We start from the raw sequence: 21,776 nt of genomic DNA, 5'->3' as shown, positions 1-21,776 counted from the left end.
TAGTGATAAGCCTGTTTAAAGGTAGAAAAACAGTATCTTGTGCAGATTATTATTTTAGGGGACTGTTGAAAGAGACTGACTGAGGCCATGAAGATAAACAAATTATATGAACAAAAGAAACACGGTTTATACTGGTTCTGGCTGGAATGTATGGCTTCACTCTCAGCCATGCTTCCTCCGTCCAGATTTCACTCTGGAGTGGAGTGAGTTGGGCGATACCACATAGTGATGGCATATACACAAGAATCTCTGCCTGTTCTCAGTTCCGTTCTTGTCTGTATTTTCACAGGTTCTCATAGCTGCTTTTGCAGCGTCAGGCTATGCCTCTACCTACTTCAGAGCAGGAAGCAAGCCATTCAACCCAGTGCTTGGTGAAACTTATGAATGTATTAGAGAAGACAAAGGGTTTCGATTTTTCTCAGAGCAGGTAAAGCTTGTTTCTAGATAGATCCTCCTGTTTAGATTTTGGTTTCTTTAATTTATTGAGTAATCTTTTTTTTTTTTTCTTTCTAGTTAGAACGGTTCACTTTCTTAGTAGTAAGGAAAGGTTGTTAGTATGAGTGAACTTCATTAAATACTAGAAGGTATATATTTTTATAGTAATCACAAGTAAGTGTTTTAAGAACGTAGTGTTTTAAGTACAAACTTAAGTTGAATCTGTTTTCATAGCAACATAGGCTAATAAATGGTGTGTGCTATTTAGTATTTTCATACTGCAGTAACAATTGTATTATCTTAGAAATGAAAATGAGTTGTTTTTAACTCAGCCAAACTGTTTTCCAGGTTAGCCACCATCCTCCCATTTCGGCCTGTCACTGTGAATCGAAGAACTTTGTGTTTTGGCAAGGTATACTTTTTTAATTTAAAAGCATAAACTTTTTTCATTAGCAAGTAAAAACTTTGTCTGTACAAGCTGAGCTTTGCATTTGGAACTTACTCAAAATTTATATACTTATTATTTTTGTAGTAACTTCTTACAAACTGATGCTCTGAATTATTTCACTCTAAATTCTAATTCTTAAGAGTGAGCGGATGTGTTACACCTTCCCTTGTTGCTTGCAGTCTGTTTATATTTTTCTGCTTAAAAGCTTTTTACCAAGAAAATTATTATTTCTTAGAAACACAAGCAGTTCTTTTTACACAGTTGAACAAGCAGCCCTTTCTTTCCTTGTGTATCTACTGGCATATGCATTTAATTTGTATTGAATGTTTTCATGAGATTTGACAGTAGTGTAGCACAGGCAAGACTCCTAGAAGAAAATCAAACTTATTTTTGGGTTTTCTGACCTAATGTAATTTTTCTGGTTTTGTGTTTTTTTTTTCTTTTGTAATTTCATGGCAACCTCATACTGTCCTGTTTTAAACTGGATGGTCTAGCATAGATCATCTTCGTGCGCTACGCAGATCACTGTAAGAGCGGTCTTTTCAGTTTTGTAAATCTTTCACTATTACATTCAGATATCAGGTGGAAAAACAAATTCTGGGGGAAATCAATGGAAATTCTGCCAGTTGGAACCTTGAATGTGACTCTTCCAAAGTAAGCTAGTGTCCTATTTCCTTTTGCTTTCAGTCTTTGCTGCAATCTAATCTGTGCTGCCTTGTGAATGGATTGGGGGAAGTGTATGCAGACGTATGCAGTATCCCATGAATTGTGCTGCTGAGAGTTAGCGCCTAGCTCAAATCTCTCCTTAGTGTACAGGTGGGAATAATGAAGCATTTTTGAGCCTGAATATCCAGTTGGGTTCTTGGAGGAAAAATATACAAGCTGTCTAGAAAGTGATACACAGAGGGGGATAGAAATTTTTTAGGAGAGAGAACCCAAGTTCTATATGTCCAGTAGTGATCAACTGTTCAGAACAAGGCTGCAATATAGGACTGTTAGGAGCTTCACTGTCCTTACTAAGGGTCTCAATACTGCTAAGTGTTCCCTCAGAACAACCACTGGTAATAATGTAAGGTCATTTCTCAAAATTTAGATAGGCTAAAACAAGTTCTTCAGATGTTGACAGAGTAGTGAGAAGAAGCTTCACCACAGATAAGACTAGTTGCAAGTTGTAAATCCTGAGAATATGCAAGGAGAGGATACTTTAAATGTCTGCTGGTTTTGCAGTGCTATTCCCGCTCCTGTACATTGCAGCCAGCCTTTCCTTCTGCCTCTAACAGTATGGCATCACTCCACCTCTTTATCCATCTCATGAAATTGAAGTAAGTGGACTCAGGAGCATCTTTGTCTTCTGTCTTCATGCTTGCCCCTCAGCTCTGAAGGAGAATGTGCTTTGCGCAGTATAATTCCCTCATTTTATTCCCTTATTTGCCAATGGAGATGCTCTGACTCTGAGTAGTTGTTACAGAGGGAAAGGGATAATGTGCCAGTGAGCTCCTGCTTCCTACTTCCTTTCTGTTATCTCCTTTCCATATTTATTTTATTCTATTTGTAATTTAATTACATTGTCTTCTTATAGCCTCAGTTCAGCGTTATGTTGATCTTTGTTCACTGTCCTGCCCCTAAAGGATTTGCGGCCAAAGCACTTAATGCTTTGAGGACAGTGAATATTTCGTGCAGGGCTTCAGTGGTTCATAGTGTCTTGATTCGTGGTTCATAGCACCATTCTTTAGATCTCTGCGCTAGAGCTTAGATGAACGCCTCTATGGAGGGTTAGTGATGTACCCAGAATCAGTGCTTTAATAAAGTTAGCTATTGTTTCAAACATTTTTGAGGAATATGGTCTTGTATTTATGATAATGGAGCTATGTTTTACTTTTTCGTCCGTAATGATCATGATTAATACATGTTACCAACTACTTGTTAATCTCTTCTTAGGTATGGAGACTACTATGTCTGGAACAAAGTCACTACTTGCATACATAATATTCTTAGTGGAAGGAGGTGGATAGAACACTATGGAGAGATAACTATCAGAAACACAAAAAGCAGTGTTTGTATCTGTAAACTCACATTTGTCAAGGTAATCTATGTATTCTAATACATACCTTATATTCATAAAACTGCATAGTTTAAGCATACATCAAGCTGTTTCTTCGGTGTTCCTGAAATCTACATTCCACGTTTTGTCTTATAAACATTTGTAAATATGTAACTTGTCAAATGAGAGGGCTATGTCAAGTAGTATGGCTGTATTCCATTGAACATTTGATATCGTCGTGTTGCATTGCTGTAGAGCTGTGTGCTATACTGTTGTTGGGTTTAGGTTAAATATGAAATGTCAGAATTTCTTTTCTATTACCACAATGAAAATGCAAAGTCACTGTGGACGTCTGTGCCATTTTAATTCTGCCTTTACTAGAACTTGGCAGTCAATATTTTGTCTCTTTAGATTAAAAAAAGCTGCTTTGGTTCATAGTATTTTAGTATCCAGGCGAGAACCATATATAAAACCAGATCACTGTATAGCTATGTTACTATCAATTATTTCTATAAAAATAAGTTTGTCTTCATATTGCAACAAAATACATCAGTAGCATTGCAGTGTTAGCAATGGTGCATTACTGTAAATCTGAAATTCATCTTTTGACGGATGTTCTGAGAATGGGCAACTGCCTCAGTGGGTGAAGGTGTAAGAGAGAAATGTGTCTAAGAAAAGCAAAACAGAGAAGAGAAATGGAAAGCAACAAATAAGAAGTAATAGTGGCTGACCACCTTCCCTGCTGCAAACAGTAGTGTGCATCACCTGTCAAAGGATTCTCTTACACGTACAGGTATATTCAGTTAGCTACCTCTGATCTTGCAGCTTTCAAAGTGTCATTTTTGTTGGATTGTGTGGGATTTGGGTTAATGAACAACAATAATTTAAATACCTTTATACCAAAACTACATACCAAATTATTCAGGGTTTCTCGTATGCTAAATCAATTAATATTCAGATCATCTGAATTTCAAATTCTGATATTCTTGGTTCCAGGTGAGCTGTTCTGATAGAAAGTTTGGAGAGTTGGTGACACATATTAAGATTCATGCAGTATGTGTCTTGGTACAATGGGTAATACGAAAACCAGTGTGAACTAGTAATTCTTTTTTAAACTTGCAGGTGAACTACTGGAATTCAAATGTAAATGAGGTCCAGGGTGTTGTGATAGATCAAGAAGGGAAGGTGGTTCATCGCCTTTTTGGAAAGTGGCATGAAGGCCTTTATTGTGGGGTTGCACCTTCAGCCAAATGCATATGGAGGCCAGGTAAGAAGCTTGTTAGAAACTCTGGCAGGCACTGTAGTGTGATCCTAAACTATGTAAAGCTTTTTAAGCCATAATTTTAAATACACAAAATACTACTGGAGAAAATTCAATTTGTGGCTAGACAAATGAACAAGAATTTGCATGAGTTTATAATAATGGTAAATGGAAATGTTCTTACAGGGCATAGTCTTCTACATCTCAGTCTGACTCCTGGTCAAATATTCTGGGGTCTTGGGGTCAACATAAGAATAACATTAAGAAAAAAAATTGGATGTCTGGGCCCGTCTGCCTGCCTTCTCACAGAGAGCAGGGTAGCTTATTTGGAATCGACAAAAAGGAGGTGCCAGTTTATTGAGTTTGTTGTCTTAATGATTTAGTAGCCTAAAGGATTGGTCTTCAGAGGTGGCAAGGTTAGCTTTTATACAGACATTTGATAAGCCCACTTTCTGGGAACAGGAAACTATGTTTAACTTGAAGATCTTGAAAACAGTAATTTTTATTTAAAAAGGAAGGAAGATCATAAAAATTTTGAATCTATTAGCATGTAATTACAAACTCTGCAGGGTAAGCAGTTGAAATTAATATTTAGTGAATGTTGTTCCACTTAGACAATAGCTTTTGAAGCTTTTCTAATTGTATGTAAGAATAAAACATTAACATTTTTGCTGTTATAATTTAATAAATAAATGAATGTCTTGCATATTTAGAGTAATAGTTTAAAAAGCTTTTTTTTCCTTCTCATACATATTCATACAGGCTCCATGCCAACCAATTATGAACGTTATTATGGCTTCACGAGGTTTGCTATTGAGCTCAATGAATTAGATCCTTTACTGAAAGATCTTCTTCCTTCAACAGATGCACGATTCAGGCCGGATCAAAGGCAAGAATGCTTATTTATACACTTAATATTTGGTGGCTTTAGGGTTGGGTTTGGCTGAGTATTGAATTTTATCTGTATCTTCGCTACAGTTTGAGCTAAGCTTTGGAGGATTCTGGTAGCAGAGAAGGTATTCAGTATTGCAATCAAAGTTCCGTTTCACCCAGTTGAGGGAAAGTAGAAAGCATCTTGTTGGTATAGTAAAGCTATAGTGCAGTCTTGGGGCAGAGGTAAGATTCCTCATAACAAACTGGAAGGACAGGCTCTGAAATGTCATAGCTCCTGCTATGAATGGAAGCAATGTTAATTCCCTCCTAATTCTCAGTTCATAGTACTTCAATTTTTGCATTATGCTGAAGTTACTGAAGAAAGTATATACCGTAGGTTATAGGTCAGGTACATGTAACTGGGGAGTTGCATCTCAGTTGTTCTTATTTTATGAGGTTATGACTAGATCTGAAAGTGGGTACAACACAGACAACAGGCTTGGCGTCTGCGTGTCTTTTGTGATGACTGGTGCTAGAAAATCCCTTGTTCTAGACACTGTATGATTGCTATAGTACCTGCTGTTATTCATACAGGCTTCTGGAGGAAGGAAATGTAGAAGCGGCAGCATCTGAGAAACAAAGAATAGAGGAACTCCAGAGAGCTCGGAGGCGGTACATGGAAGAAAACAGCATTGAATATGTACCCAAATTTTTTAAGTGAGTCTATTCATTTCAGTCTAAGTCTCAGTTTTCTATAGTGTGACTAGACAAAGTACTACACGGATTACCACCAGTGTAGTCTGTTAATCATGAAAGCCTGGAAAATGGCAATTTTAAGAAAAATAATCAGATACTTGATCTCTGCCTGAAGCAATTTTTTATATAGTTTAAAGCTTCATAATTTGAAAGATCATTTTCTCACAATGGGCAACAGCTATAAAAGCCTGCTGCTCCCCTTGGCCAATGTTTTTTGAACTTTTAAGTGGAATAGAAGTATAATATTAGGATCTAAGATTTAACTATGTTATTGTTTTAAGTCATTGCATCAGCAAAGTAATAAATAGTGACCTGAACAACAATATCATCCATATATATGTCTATAAAATGTACATATAAATGTGTTTATATATATATATACATACATTTAAATTCCTCTGAAACAAGGGATAGTCATACCAAATAGCCAGATGTTTAGGATGGGGAATCAAAAGTGAGAAGGTCGAATGTGCTTGGTGCAGTTTTGTAGTGGAAGATGAGCCAAATACAGAGGAGACAAACAATATAAATGGTAAAAGGCTTGCATTCTGCAAACTAGATCTCTTGGTTGATCCCCTGCACATAATCACAATCTGTAATGGCCAAAGAGGCTTTATGTGGCTCTAAGACCTGCCCACACAGGTCAGACAACAGATTTGTATCTTGGCTGTTTTCTAAACCTTCCGCTTTTGACACAGGTAGAGGTTGATTTTTATTATTAAATCCCTGACTGTTCTTGTGTCCTTTAGAAATATGAAATCAGATTTAGTATTGGATTAGATCAGAGAGGTATGGAATTTTATTTCATATTGCGTAAGAGTAGAGATCTATGGTCAGAACTTTTTTTCTTTTGTTTGATTTTTCTTTGGTTTTTTTTTTTCCTTTCTACAGAAAAGTTATCGACGCTAATCAAAGAGAAGCCTGGGTTACCAATGACACCTACTGGGAACTGCGGAAGGATCCTGGCTTTAGTAAAGTAGAAATTCCTGTACTCTGGTAAACTGAGAATGTAGATCTAGTAAACATATCACTCTGAAGAAAAAAATAACTATGCACAATATGTTTCTTATAGCTAAGCGTGGTTTGTGGGTCTACGGAAAAACCTATCATTTGCATTTATATTCATCTTTATAACGGACTTTTGGAAGTGCATTAGACCAGGCCCCTGACCACTTCTGGATCTTTTTAATTTTGCAGCAGCCATTAAAAAAAAAAAAAAAATAATAAAAAAAAAAAGAAATAGAAACCTTTTAAAGTTTCATACCTGAAAATTCAGAACTAAAGAAGCAGATGAGTTATCCAAAGTCACTCGGAAGAGGTGGTAAACGCAAAACTGCAACCGGTGCTTTAAACAGACATTAAGAGTAATGTAAGTTAAATTAAAAAAAAAAAAAAGGAAGAAAAAGAGGAAAAAATTCCATTTTGTTTCAACTATTTTTGTTAAAAACTCTTGGGTCACAACACTGTCATTTCTGGCTTCAGGTTAGTCCTTTTGTGTGATGTGGTTGGACTGACCTTTGTCAAAAAGATACGTTGTTCTGGAAGCTGTTCCCATTCATATGCCATTGTTCATGCCTTAAAACGTGAAGATGTACAGTAAGTAATTTTAAAATATGTATGCTTAGGCTTGTGTGAAGGGCAGATTTTTAAAGCACTAGAATTTTATCATGATATAAATATTGGAGAAGCTGCATTATTTAAAATCAAAAGACAACCAAACATCTAACTATTTCGGAGGAATGAGATCTACTGTACGTGCTTTAGCTTTGGGAAGCTGACTGTATAATCAGACTGAACAGAAACTGCTAACTGGTTGAATTTGAGGCAATTTTGTTAAATGCATATGAATTGCTAGTCAGAAAGTTCATATTCTGAAAGACTGATGCTGAGATGCAGTCGTCATTTTTACCGCTGGCTGGACATAGTCTCACAGTGAATCTCATTTACCCGTTAACTGTTTATACAATTAGAATTCCCTCAAGCTTTGCAACAGCGTTAAAAGCACAGAAAGATTTAATCGGAAGGCCTCTGGCTTCTCTCCAGAAGCTGGATAGTACTGTAAATGCAACTATTTTCTGCCACACGCACTGTTTACTGGCTCTGTTTTTTCCCCATACACTTTTCTTATCTAAATTTATATTTGAGAGTTTGGCAGAGGCTCCTATGCGTTGTAGCTCACAACTACTACTTGTGTTGCCAGAATAGCTTTTGTGCAAAATTATATTTTACGGTTTTTCATAAAGTGATTCTATATTTTTTGATTAAGAACCAAATCTCTTACGTGTTGCTAAGCCTCAGTTAAAGTATGTGGGAGAAGGCTTGGCACTTTCTATTTGAAAATCTCTGGAACATTAAAAGCAGGAAGGCAGATTTTAATAAAAGGAAAAAACGTAATTTTATTAGGTTAAAAACTGCATTCCATATGGTGTGATCTAGTCTTCCATTTATGCATGTATTATACATCCAGGCACTGATGATAGGTTAGATTTCATGCATATACACTGTATTTATTTCTGCACATATATGGCGTACGTAGTGCCCTTGAATTTTTCTATTTGAGATCGATTTCAGTACTGAGACCTAAAAAAAGTTATTAAATAGGTATGTGATCCTGCCAGCAGAGCAACTTGAACTGTTCCCAGTAGACTACGACGCATACCCAGCTCTACGCCTGCTTCTTCCTTTTGCAGAGTCAGGTCCCTAGAGAACTGAGATCACTTTGATTATTTAATATGCATTTACTTCTCCCCCTTGTTTGTATGGCAAAGCGACTGGCTACTAATGAATTCCAATTTCTTCACGTAGTTCTGGTATCAGGAAGAACTATGAAAACCTGAAGAAAATATTAAGTAGACTTTTTAAGAATTGTGAATGCTCATGAATTGCTTATGAATATTTGATATTAAAAAAATACGTGCAGATTAACAGGATTTCTTCCAAAGAAAATTTTGATTTTTTCAAAGAATGATATATTTTTCTTTACTAGTTGAACCTAGTCTGTCTTTTTTATTTTATTTTTTTAGTTTTCCAATTTTTACTATAAGAAAATGAAAATATATCAAAGTTTGGGGTTTTTTAATCATGTTTGGTTAACTTCATCCTACTTGCTTTAATGACATTACACCATGAAACAAATTGGCACATTGTGGGCAAAATAGCAATTAATTATCCTGTGTCACTTTCCTTAAAAACAAGATTTTTAAACATTACTGCTCACTTCAAGCTCCAGTCTTTGTGTGCAGTTCACTGTGATATTAGAAAATATTATGTGTGTAGGACTGCAAGTACATTTGAGAGACAGAAAGTGCATGTCCTCAAATTTTGTTGAAAGTTGGTTTTTAATTTAAACGCAGAAATAAGGTCTTCAGTTTTACAGTGTTCTGCTAGTGTTTTGTGAATGGCATTATTTGCAATGCAAATTGAAACTTGGTGAACACTAAAGATGCTATCACTGGTTTAATTAATTTTTACAATTGTTTGTTTGACACTCATTGAAAGAAAAATATCATTAACTTTTAGAATTAAAAAAAATTGGTAATATGCTAAATCTTTTTCTTGAAGGTACTTTTTAAGCCTACTCAATGTTAAATTTGTTAACTACTAAGTAGAGGAAACACAAAACCATGCATTACAAAATATTTGCAGTCTTTAGCTGAAATTGAAAAGTGCTAGCAGATATACTGTAAAGCAATTTCTTATAGTGCAGAATTCTCTGGATTCTGTGCAATATCTTTTATTCAATTTTTCCTGTAACCTTGGGCGACATCATGACATATTTTGTTCTATTTCTAAAGAGAATGTGTTAACAGAAGATAGGTCTGGGGGCTTCTGTCCAAATTACAATTTTTAGACAATTGTAAATTGCTGTGAAATTTCACCAGCAGTAAGTCGTGGGCGATAGTGGGCTTTCCACATCCCCTGCCAGCGCAGCGCAGAATGGGGTTTCCCATGCTGCAATGGGAACGCGTTGTTGGTCCCTTTGCAGCCCCCCACCCACTGTAAGTGCCTGCTGCTTTTCGGCAGGGCTGCGGCTTGGCTGCCCCTTCCCAGCATGGGATTTTTCCACCCCAGGTGTAGACCTCTGAACTTCTGTTGAACCTCATGGAGTGTCTTCTGGCCCAGTCCTCAAGCCGAGCAGCATCCTTCTGATTGAAGCTCTGCCATCTGGCACGCTGTCTCACCCTCCTAATTTAATGTCATACGCAAACTTGTTAGCATGTAGTCTCTATGTCCTTGCCCAGGTCTCTGGTGAGATGTCGATTGACATGGGCCACAAAATTAACCCCTCCAGGGCTGTCCTTGTTGCCGGCTGGTCTGGGGATTCGGGCGGTTTTCAGCCCACCTCACTCCATCCAGGCAGTATTTCCTTCTGGAAGGCATGAAAATAATACTTACCAACTCAGTAGATTTAATTGCTATAGGTTTGGTATGTGATGAAAATTAGTGCAAATCATTTGACATTTAAAAACTTTTAAACAATTTAAGAAGTTCTAACTTTCACTACAAAGACATATCCTTTGCTTTTCCTGTGCTTTCTCAAAACACTGATTTCTGTATAAAATACACAACCCTTATGCTTTAGTTTCACAATAGTGAACTGTACTTTCAATTAGTATTTTAAAAGTGTACCTTAATTCATTCCCTGTTCTGGTACTGCAGATATGATAGGGTAAAAATAGTTATTGTCATCAAATGTAATACCTTATAAAGATTTAAATAGCTTCATTCCTATTTTAGATCTGTATTAACAAAATGGTAGATTTTTCGGCATATTAGAAATTGTTATCTCGCTGGGAGATTCAATTTGAATATGAGTTGATTTTCGTACAGTATCACTGTGTTTAAAAAGTCATGTAGGCACCCGTTCTAATTTTAGACAGATGTAAGTTGCATGAAATAAACTTTTCTGTATTTGGCTTTAAAAGTGAACTCCCACTATAATACTTTTGTTCATCTTACAAACAGTGTTACTTTTTTTTTTACCCTCCTTTTGAACTTCTGACTCTAAATGAGCTTGTACGGCATTTATGGGTTTTATTTGAATAGCATACGCTAGGCATATGTCAAGTATTGCAGTATGTATACATGACACATTTTTGAAAGATATTGCCTTTAATTCCCTACTGAACACTGTCGGAGCTTTATGGAAGTGAATTACACAAACGTGAAGGCACACTAGGAGCCAGCGCTGGTCCTGCCCTCACGGGCACCTCTTGAGGAGCTTGCATCTGGGCCATGCCCTCTGTTTCCCATGGAGGTAACAAGGGATTTTCTCACCCTCGAACCAGGCAGAGGGGAGGCCAGCGCAACGCAGTCTTGCTCATAGAGTTTCTCTCCAAAAATCTGTGTTTTTAGAAATACCCTGGAAGGGAGGGGAGGTTCATTTGCACTTGCGCAATACCCAAGAGGGCTGAATATGCCAATTCTCCGTGAGTTTTGCAAAACTTGCTTTCACTAGCAAAGCTCTGTTAGTATAGGGAAGGTTTGTGTGGTCTCCTTGTTTTATAGGATTTTGAATGTTGTCTGGTGCAGAGATAACACTCGCTGTTTAACATGCCGTTAGCTGCAGCTGTAATCTGAGGAATTAACTCTATTTTATAGATGTCATTACTGGTGCTGGAGCTGCATAATGAAAGTAAGGGAGAGTTTTCAGATTAAATCCACATGAAAGGAAAGGGTATTTGTATACATGTGCTAAAATGACAGGAGAGGTTAAGTTAGAGAATTAGGCCCAGCTGGGGGGAAAAGAGTAAAGTTGATAGAAGTGTGTAAGAAACATGAGAATGGCATCATGGGTCACCCTGGGTTATAGACAGACCTGGGAGAAAGCTAACAAAGTTTACTGTGTCATAACCACTTACCTGGGCAGCTGCTGGGGCTGAAAATACTGTCTTGGGTTTTCTTCCTGTCTGTCATTAAATAACAGTCGTCAAAATAGTATAAAACTTGAATTTGTTCATTAGAGCATATATTGATAGAAATTGAGGTAGGCAGGGATACAGTGCCAACTAAGGGTTTTTTATTAATGTGCTCAAAATTGAAAAGGTATATTTAATATAAAAAGTAGTATAATTTTCTACTTTACCATCTGTGGTTACGTTTATTATAATTCTGGCATAATTCAGAAGCAGTTTCATGGAGAAAGGTCCTTTTTTTGGGGGGTTGGTTTTGATTTTTTTTTTGTTTGTTTGTTTTTAACAGAAGGATCTAGACTAAGTGTGTAAATAAAGGTTTAATTATTCCTGAGGAGGATATCTCCCTGTGCTCCGTTAGAACAGTGAATGGCACCCACAAGAATGCTGCAAATCGCAGTAAGCTCAAAGAAATGGCTTATTTACAGCAATTCATTTTACTTTTGTATTACATATTGTAAGGAGTCTGCTTACAAAAGCAAATACATTATTTGCTCTTTAAACTAGAGAATGTAAACCACCATCATTCATTAGCTTCACTGTAAGCTGTGTCTTTCTTCTGCTACACTGAAAATCCTGTTCATAAAACAGGATTTTTGTATGGTATTTCACAGGTTTAAAAAGCGATAGCAATGTACTTGTAGGTGTTTTATATACCCATCTCCTTTGTCAAGTTCTGTGGCATTATAAACCCATCATTTCTTTTTTAATTGTTTTTTTCCTTCCTTGCGATCTTTGAAAAACCTCAGAAAAGGGAGAGAGAGACTGCAATGGAGAACAGTGAAACTAGTCACAGCAGCTCTGTCAGTGGCACAGCTGTAACAAAATAGAAAGTTTTCTAACTTTTATGAATTAAAATGTCATCAGAGCTGCTGAATCCGTTTCAGGCAGGTTATCTTAATAGCATTTTTCTTTCCACTGATCCATGACAGCATGAAAAAGGGGAAGATTGGTGGCATTTGCTCAGAATTAATTCTGAAGGTGAAGGGAAGTTTTTATTCCTTTTATAAATAAAAATGACTGTAGCCAGCATTTGGCTGAAGGTGTATTGGTAATGTGGACAAAGAGACTTACATCTTTTATAAATAAGAAAACCATGAAGTTGTAATATATAATCAGCAGTGTGTAATATATTCTGTCTTGACGTATGAATAATTAATTGAAGTATGGTAAAGCTACTTACACGTACTCCTGGAGCAATGATCCAGATGTTGTCTCCTATGAAACTAAAATGTATTTGCATATCGACTGCTACTTTTAATGGTCTACATTAATAAAAGAGAGGTATCTTATGCTAATGTATAATGTTGCTGGCCCAGAACATTAGGGATGCAAAAAGGGAAGGAGTAAGGAGATTCCTTCAAAAAGTCAGAAGTAGGTAACTTATCTTTTACGCCTGAGCATCAAAATGATGTAAGTGCTATACAAGAGCAGCACACAGGGATAAATATTCAAACAGAACTATTCTTCATTGATGTCCTTGTGCCAGTCAGTGTAGCCACACTTGCAACACCTTTTTCTGAAGTTGCATTACTATTTAATGGCGTGGGGGTTGATTTGTCAGGTCCACCGAGGACAATCAGCGTTAGAGTCAGGATTGCAAACTCACATTTCTTTTCTTGTAGTCCTGTGCTGAATGCTCCCTCCCTTCCTTTGTTACATTCACCTGAACAAGGAATATTACAGTAACATTAACAAAATTAAGTTTAATTAATAAGTTTAATCCTCAGTATTTTCCAGGCAAAGGAAAATTGAGAATAGCTTCTTCAACTGTGTTGAAGAAATACAGACAAGCTCTTCAATTATCTTTGCATTTGCTTAACATTTTACAAAAAAATTTGAGATTGGATCACCAATAATAACATTATACATAAATATATTAAACATGCTTTGTCACCTATTTTGAAGTCAACATTTGAAAATTGTTCCAATTTGAGGTTAGAAATTAGTTCTTTTTAGTTCTTGAAATAAGTGTTACTGATATTCTTTAGTGGTTGAAATGTAGTATAACAAATTCAGATCACAATAAATTTTTTTTCAGCTGAGTCTCAAACAAGACCTGACTACTAGCTGAGAAATAAATGCTGATGAGTGTATTTTGCTATGCAGGCATAAATGCAAAGATCGCAACTTTTACCTTAGTTAAGCTTTCTCTCTAATTAGCAAAGGCACTGTTCTTATTCCTTTATAATTTTTTTCTAAACTAATTATTTTCAAACATTCATTCCTCACTAAGAATTAATTACATGTGAAGTTTAAGTTTTAAAAATTAAGCAATGTTTGGAACTCGACAGACATGAAGAGCATGCTTTTTGTCTTGCACCTAATGCTCAGATCTCCCTAAATCTCCACCTCTCAATGTGGGGTGGACCTATAGTGCTTACTCACTAAAATGTCATCGCTGGACCAAAAAGAAATTTCAGTGGGCTCTTCCGGGTGGGATTCTTCTTTGTATATTGATTTGTGTCTATGTTATTTACTATAAAACATGTAAGAAATCAAGCTGCTGGCATCTGATGTCTGAAATCTTTTCCTCCACCAAAATGCATAGCAAAGTTCTTGTTCTTTATCTGTTACTGCTAGATTGTCTGAAGCGGATACTTTATTTAGCACGTAAAAAGCCATCATAAAATTAAACTACTGTGGTATCCAGAGAGATCATTATGATGGTTCTGTATTAGGATATTAGGTATATTGTCTTTGTTGTAACCAGTACCAAGACTCTTCTTTGGTTCTTTATCTACTTTCCTTTGTGTAATTAACTGTTTCATGAATTATGATTTCTCCGTATTTCAACAGCAAAGAATTCTGTATTTTCTCTCATTGTTGCACAAAGTTAATATTGGGAATTGGGAATAATGTCACACGTTTTGGGTGAGATTAGATCCCATACGCACATGTATGAAAAGTAGTAAATTTTAGTATTTATACCTTGCTCAGACTCTGAGAAGAGTAATATTTAGATTAGTTGTCAATTTTACATTGCCTTACCGAGCTTCTTTGCTTTTAACTGCCTTTAATTTCGGATAGGGAAACAGCCCTGCACCAATTCTTTAGCAGGCCAAAATGTCAAAACCTAAATAGCTAAAAGAGCATTCTTTGCTGATTGCCCGTATCCCTGTGCTCATTCTACAAAAAATAAAACCCCCGAATATGTTGATTTCTTGTACGCCTCTTGTGTAGTATACTTGTAAAAGGAGGTCCTCAGAGTCTTTCCACTGTGATTATGCTATTATGTCAGCTAGAAAGGTATACAGAAACTCACTTTGCTGTTTTTAAGATGAATTTTAAAGGCAAATAGTTGCTATCTAGAAGCCTAACATATAAAGCCAGTGCTACTTTTGAGTACTGGGTAGACAGTGTCTCTTTTAGAGGGAAATAATTACTGACTGTAACTAGAAAGGGTATGTGTTCCTAGGTGCACCAGACGAATTTTTTGTTTTGCTTTGAAAGCAATAGAAAAGTGTTACTTAAGGGAAAGAAAGAAAATACGAAGCATTTATATATCCAGCTACCCAAATGTTGCAGAAGGCATTATTTTTGAGCACTGTAATGTTAAACATCACCGGCAGCACCCTTAATTTTATGCACAGAAGTTCACTGTGGACTTCCATAATGAGATGATGAAGAAAAGGATACTGGAAAAAAACAGTCAGTACCATAATTTCTAAATAACTCAATAGAATATTGATTTTGCAAATATTTGTTTCGAAAATTGTATAAGATACTTAAAGTATTGTGATATTTAAAATCACAAGTTTGGTCCTTCATAGCACATTGAGTAATTTAACATTTAAAAAAAAATCTTGATTGATCTTGATTACTTTCCTACAAATGCATTCATTTGTGCTTGACTATTCGCAAGTTTGGGATATCTTTCAGAATTATTATTCTTTACATATTATTAATTCTCACTCCAAATACTGGCTGTAACCATGCCTGTAAAAACAGTTCTATTGCTTACAGTTGCTAAGCATCAACAGCCGAGGAATAACATCGGTAGGATATTATTTGTATATTCCAAATCTATAGACTTCTGTTGCACGTGCAAGAGTTAATTGTCAATGCACATCTCAGATTTTTTTTCTGCTTCATCTGCTTGGACTCCGATCTTGCACAGGCATCAATACGTCCTTAGCATAAACATTGCAAACAGCCTCATTGAATTCAGTTTAGGAGTTGTAGATACTAAGGTCCAAATGAAAAGGCTCAACACTGGCATTCCTGAGAAATCAAAACAATTTCCTTGGTTACTATAACCAGGCGTTACAGTACTTGATTCCTAGATGCTTAAACAAATGCGCACCTGCACAGATGAGGCTGAGGTGCTGTTGGTCCTCCATGGAACTCGGTGAGCTTCCAGGTGAGTGGGTGATCTAGCTGCCCAAATCTACTGCAGCTGTAGGCCTAACCTACAGTCAAGGCTAGGTATTCAACTAGTTACACTTAAGCTTAATTTTGAACATGTGCACTGTCTTGTGGAAGATAAATGTGTGAAACGCAGCCGGTTTGACTGCTTGCCAGTCAGAGCAATACATCTGACTTTCCTTTGACTCTCTTGCATTTTGGGACCTTATTCTGGGGCTTGTCGTATTTAAAAACCAGTTAACTTCATGTCTCTGCAGAGCTCAATTATGTATGACATTTGGAAGAAAGAACAGGAGATTAAATCAATGACAATTCATCAGATTAACGTCTCACTCTGGCAAGCTTAATTGTAAGAATATTTGCAATTCCTACCCGTTTCCCTGTACTTTCCCCAGGACGGTGCCAGCCCAGAGTGAGGGTTGCTAGTACTGTATGCCAATCAAAAAAGGAGACCGATCTTTCCGATTTGCAAAGAAGGGGGTGGCTAACTAAGAGCATGCTCCTAATCTCAGCCTAGAAAAGCACGAATGTGAGAAAGTGCCTCCCCGCTCTCCTTCTAGGCCTTAGCACATAAATAGAATTGCTTTTTTTGGCATATCAAATTCTCTGGCTACTTCAGAGACTGAACCTGGCCAGGAAGGAGCAGTAAAAAAACAGTTTTAAGTTCCCACGTAGGGCAGCTGGAACACTTACTCCGTGTCTTTGCACTCATGAGTTGGTTTCGAACATAATGTCGTAGTAATCCAGAGCGCAGACGAGGCCTCATGCTGACTACCTCTCATGCAATAAAAACCAAGCTCATACAGTTGTTCATGTTGATTACAGTCGAGTGTCTTTTGGCCACACGATTCAGGGAGGTGGTAGCGGGGGGACTAGTAAACAAAAGAAATTAATTTAATTAAGACGTTATTCCAGTGATGTATGCGGTATACACAATACCCATAATACGGACTCCAACTGAGGGAGGTCCTACAGCTTCTTGTAGGAAATAAAGGTGAACTTGGCTATGCTATAGTTTATGTTGTGCTCTACAATGTAACAAAAGATGTCATCTGTTTCCTTCAGGCTGAGCCGGATTTACCAGGATATTGTGTCCAAAAAACACACACACAATTGTATTTTTTTGAGGAAACATGATGCTCTTTTACCTGTTGCAATGTAATTGGATAATGCATGTACAAATGACTTGTTTAGCCTGCCAATGAATGTTGCTAATGCCTTACCAAAAAAAAAAAAAAAGCATATTTTTTGTATTTTTTTCCTCAGAGGCAAATCCAAACAATGCTAGATTTGGGAAACTGTTTACTGAAAAGCATTTTCTAATAGATCTCTGAAGAAGTGCAATTGTATAATTATTATTGTTCAGTGCATACAGTACATTGTCTCCATCACTCTGTACACTGCTGCTATTAGTGCTTGTTCTAATAAATCTCAATGTACACTGTTTAAACTGCTGTCATCTGTGTTCTGATTTATTAACATAAGAAGCACTTTAGAATATGGTCCTTGTAGGAGCTGTTTGTATCTAGTTAAGTGAATTGACTGTTAATTGTAAAATTCTTAATATATAATGTACAGATTGATTTTGGAGAGGTGGGTGATAGTGGCAGCTATAGCACTGAACCAGCGGCTTCTCACTAGCATCATCCTGTTCCTTTCTAACCTTTTTCCACTGCAGGATTATTTTTGTAAAACTTTTCCCATGTGATTCTCTGTGCAGTTCCTTTAAGTCTGTCAGGAGCTACCAACTGCAGTCTCAAAGAAGATAATTTTCTTTTTGGCAGTTCCTGGTTTTATCTTCTTCATGCTACAGCTGGTAAGCGCCTTCTGCTTTTTTTTTTTTTTTTTTCAGTTCAGCTTGCGCTTTGTGATTAAAGGGAGCTTGCAGTATGTTTCTCAAGTTTTGTGAGAGGGTGTAGGGAAAATGGTTCCTGATGTTCTCTAATAGAATTGAAAAAAGAGGTGTGGAGAGGGGAAAAAAATGAAAAAAAAATTACTTGACACCTACCGCTTCTGGCATCTTGGAAAAATAACAGTATGTGGGATTTTTCCATTATGTGTTCTTGTCAGTTGTTCAGCCCTTAAATCAATTACATGCTGTTTAAAATGAAAACATAATAGAAAACAAGAATTTGGTTTGTGTTGTTTCTTGGCATCGTAGAAAGAACAAGCGTTCAAACAGTCTGGAACGCTGCCTGAGTGGAAGCAACAGCAAAGGAAGGGAGAACACTTTTTTCATGAATGGCAATGTGTTTTCTTCTGTCAGAATACACATCTGATCTCGTCCAAACCGATGCTCTGAGCCAGGTTGTACACTGGGAGCTTATTCCCCGTTAAACGATTCTACAGGTGAAATTCAGCTCTGGTTTCACGTCTGTGTAGTTGCCTCTGAATGCTTTGCAATACACATCTAACGCTTTTTGGTGACTGTGGCTCAGCAAAATTACTGTGCATAAGTGAAGTGCAAAAAGCTACACGTCATTACTTAGCTGATTTAAAAAAAAACCAACACAACAAACCTTTGGGAATAGATTAGAGTGCAAGAGGCCTCTGAGGCAGCACTGCCAATCTGACATCTAATTTAGCATAAAGACCATTACTTAAGTGTGGAAGTAAATTTTATATTTAAATTTAATCTAACCAAGAGACAGATGATATTTCTTCTTAACCACAAACATGTAGGCACTGCGGTGTGGTGAAGGGAGGCAGAGTGGGAAGCTATTGACAAGATTTCATCCTGACTCAGCGAAAGGAGTTGCCCACAGAAAGCTGTTCCAAGTTTCACTGCCGGTACAAAAATCTGTTCTGATGTGATGATACACAGCATTTTTGCCCAGCCAATGTATCAAGCCACACAAGTCCTTATGAGCCTATTAAATATTTAAGTTGGTCTAAATGTTAAAAACCACAAGTATGCAATATTGACTGTTCCTGCACCTGAATATGCAAAATTATTTTTCGGGTAAGTAATCGTTATGAAATCAGATTAAAAGAAACTAAGCTGAAACACCATTCAAAACGAATGAGGTACTGTGCTGAGCTGAGGAGGTGCTCTATAGCTTATTTTGACCAAGTGGTGAGTCTAATTTTACTCAAGGTCAGTAAATACCATGTCTTATATTTAGACTGTGTTTTTTGTTTCTGAAAGCTGTGTCTAAGATGTAACTATTAGGCAGAGCAGCTAAGAGACAGGCTAGGTTGTATATCCCATATCTGTATCCCAAGTGCCTATTAAAAAAAGAAAAAAAAAAGAACTCCGAACAACTTAACAAAGTATGCATAAACGCATGTTACAGACATGAATCTGGTGTGAAGACTTTTTAACCTGTGATTAGAATCATAGAATTGCCTCGGTTGGAAGGGACCTTTCAGATCATTCAGTCCAACCATCAACCTAACTCTGACAAAAACCATCACTAAACCCTATCTCTAAGCACTGTGTCTACCTGGCTTTTAAATACCTCCAGGGATGGTGCCTCAACCACTTCCCTGCGCAGCCTATTCCAGTGTAAAAAGTTTTTCTAATATTCAGTCTAAACCTCTCTGGTGCAACTTGAGGCCGTTTCCTCTTGTCCAAAGATTACATTTGTAATCACATAAAAAAGTTGCAAAACAAAATCAAATATGTAGTTGTTTTTCTCACTGATGACAGTCTGGCTCTGTTTCCTTCAGCAAAGAAACAGAACTTATTATGGGGTCAAATTTCATGACTACTGGTTTCTTGAGCAGGTTTTTTGACAAGTCAGTGGAGGAAAAAAGTATAATTAAGCATTTCCGAAAGGTTACACTTGTCGGACTGCAAGTGGACTACAAGTTCTGATACGGACATCGTGTTATTTTTTTTAACTGATAAAATTTGAGGTGTAGATTATCTTTTAAGTTCCTCTTTAAGTAGGCTGTTTTTGAGGGCCTGGTATTACATTTAGCAGTCAAAAAAAATTGAGGTGATACAGCACAAGGGCACATCCATTCTTCAGTTCTGGTTCAAGAGTTGATTTCACTGAAATGCTCATCAGCCAACCTAGCACAACAGTGTTAGTCAGGCTGCTTTTTGTGTTTGGTGGTAAGAATTTTTTTATGTCACCTGTCTGTTAAAACGTTTAGTATCTGGAAGCCGCTCAAGCGTCTTCTTATTTTATGCCTACACGTGTGAAAAAAAAGATAAATTAGGAAACTAGATGAGGAAGTATTCTCTGAGCATGAAAAGGAACAGCCTGAATAAGCATAGAGGTGATTATGAAAGAGGATACTGAATTCTTGCGTGCCCTACAAACACCCAGTTCATTTTGTCTGCTTATAAATACTCTGTAGCCAAAGGTCTGAGGGTATTTTATAATACTAGTCAGTTCTTGCAGTATCCTGCGCGGGGAGGTGATCTGTTACCCCAGCCACACACAGTAGTTTCACAGACCGAGGTTAATTGCCCAGTATCACAGGAGAGCTAGTGGCAATGCCAAGAATAAATCCAGTTCAAGCCTGCTGCTCAGATAAACGCGTAAGGAAAAGAAGCAAGGAACAAGATATGTCTGCTACCAAAGGAAGTGTCGCATAGAGATAACTGTGCCAGTGCCCATCAGACAGATTAGCATGGACAACATGAATTATATCACAGTAGACAAATCCTTAGTTTTGTAATCTTTCTTCAGACATGGTGGCGCAGCAGCAGCTCCAGTTCTGCATGCTCATACAGGTGGGTGCGCAAGCCCACAGAGTTGTCCTCTAACACAGACACAGCCCGCACAGATACTGGAAAAAGGGATTTAGCCATTCGGGCAGCATCCTCCAAAGGAAAGGCGGTGTTAGACCTGCTTTAGATCACACTGGCTCGATTATTTCCAGATTTGTCTTCACAAGCTAATAGTGCTAGATGATGGAAGTAGCTTAATTGTATACAGTAATGTTTATGTAACAAATGACCACTTCTTTTGGATGAAAGATGTGCCCACTTCTCATAGGTAGCAGGTTTAAATGCAAACATACCATCTCTGCAAATCGCTCTCTGGCATACTACTTTTGCATTTCTTTTATTAGTAAATGCGTCACAGCTAACGCATCCATCTGCCCATCAAAAATACTGCCAATAACATTAGGGCAATTACAAAGAAGCAAAATATACTTTACCCAGTGATAGTCATTCAATATCGTATTATTTGAAGATGGACACATGAAACATAGATTAAGTAGTCTGCACATCCGTAAACAAAGGTCTGAAACCTGAAAGGTAAGTCTGTGGAAGAGCGTATAAAACCCACCAGAACGTATGCTCCTTAATCTCTTTTGTGTTTCCTTTTCATCATTAACGTGGCTCTAGCGAGGAGGCAGTGAAGTGGCACAAAGGAGCCAACTGTGCAACACATTCCCTTTTCATCAAGTGAACAGATGTTGCTTGTATAAAGGTGAAAGGGGGCTGATGTCAACCGAAAGGCACAGAGAAACCAGTTGAACTCCACATCTTGTAGCCTTTCATGGATGTAACGCTCACAGTGCAGTGCAGCTTTTAATACTTTGATTGCTGGACAAGTGTCACATAATATAGCACCTCCTGGCAGGAAATCTACCTTTTACGTGTATTGTAGCACAGACTATGAATATGTATTATCACAGTCTCTTCTGTGGCAGAGAACAGGAGGAGGTTCCAACAGAGTTTACTTGAGCTGTAAACCTGGAGTATTGTACAGGAAA

The 21,776-nt window shown here is 37.2% G+C and overlaps 1 protein-coding gene across 18 annotated transcripts in view; it reads left to right on the top strand.

Annotated features, from left to right (window-relative positions):
• The window catches only part of OSBPL6 (oxysterol binding protein like 6), a 111,137-nt gene extending 93,589 nt beyond the window's left edge, over positions 1 to 17,548 (top strand). For all 18 annotated transcript variants that reach the window (XM_074595207.1, XM_074595197.1, XM_074595201.1 and 15 more), the window contains 8 exons: positions 290 to 427; positions 784 to 847; positions 1,459 to 1,537; positions 2,822 to 2,966; positions 4,047 to 4,191; positions 4,948 to 5,074; positions 5,653 to 5,775; positions 6,706 to 17,548. In XM_074595207.1, the coding sequence (XP_074451308.1) occupies positions 290 to 427; positions 784 to 847; positions 1,459 to 1,537; positions 2,822 to 2,966; positions 4,047 to 4,191; positions 4,948 to 5,074; positions 5,653 to 5,775; positions 6,706 to 6,814 (930 nt within the window). In that variant the 3' untranslated portion in view covers positions 6,815 to 17,548. The remainder of the gene's footprint in view (positions 1 to 289; positions 428 to 783; positions 848 to 1,458; positions 1,538 to 2,821; positions 2,967 to 4,046; positions 4,192 to 4,947; positions 5,075 to 5,652; positions 5,776 to 6,705) is intronic.
• The last annotated feature ends 4,228 nt before the right edge of the window (positions 17,549 to 21,776 follow it).

Source organism: Larus michahellis, chromosome 7, assembly GCF_964199755.1.
Source record: "Larus michahellis chromosome 7, bLarMic1.1, whole genome shotgun sequence".
Classification (NCBI taxonomy): domain Eukaryota; kingdom Metazoa; phylum Chordata; class Aves; order Charadriiformes; family Laridae; genus Larus; species Larus michahellis.
Note: the sequence above shows the minus strand (reverse complement) of the source record. Positions and strands in the feature narration are given on the sequence as shown.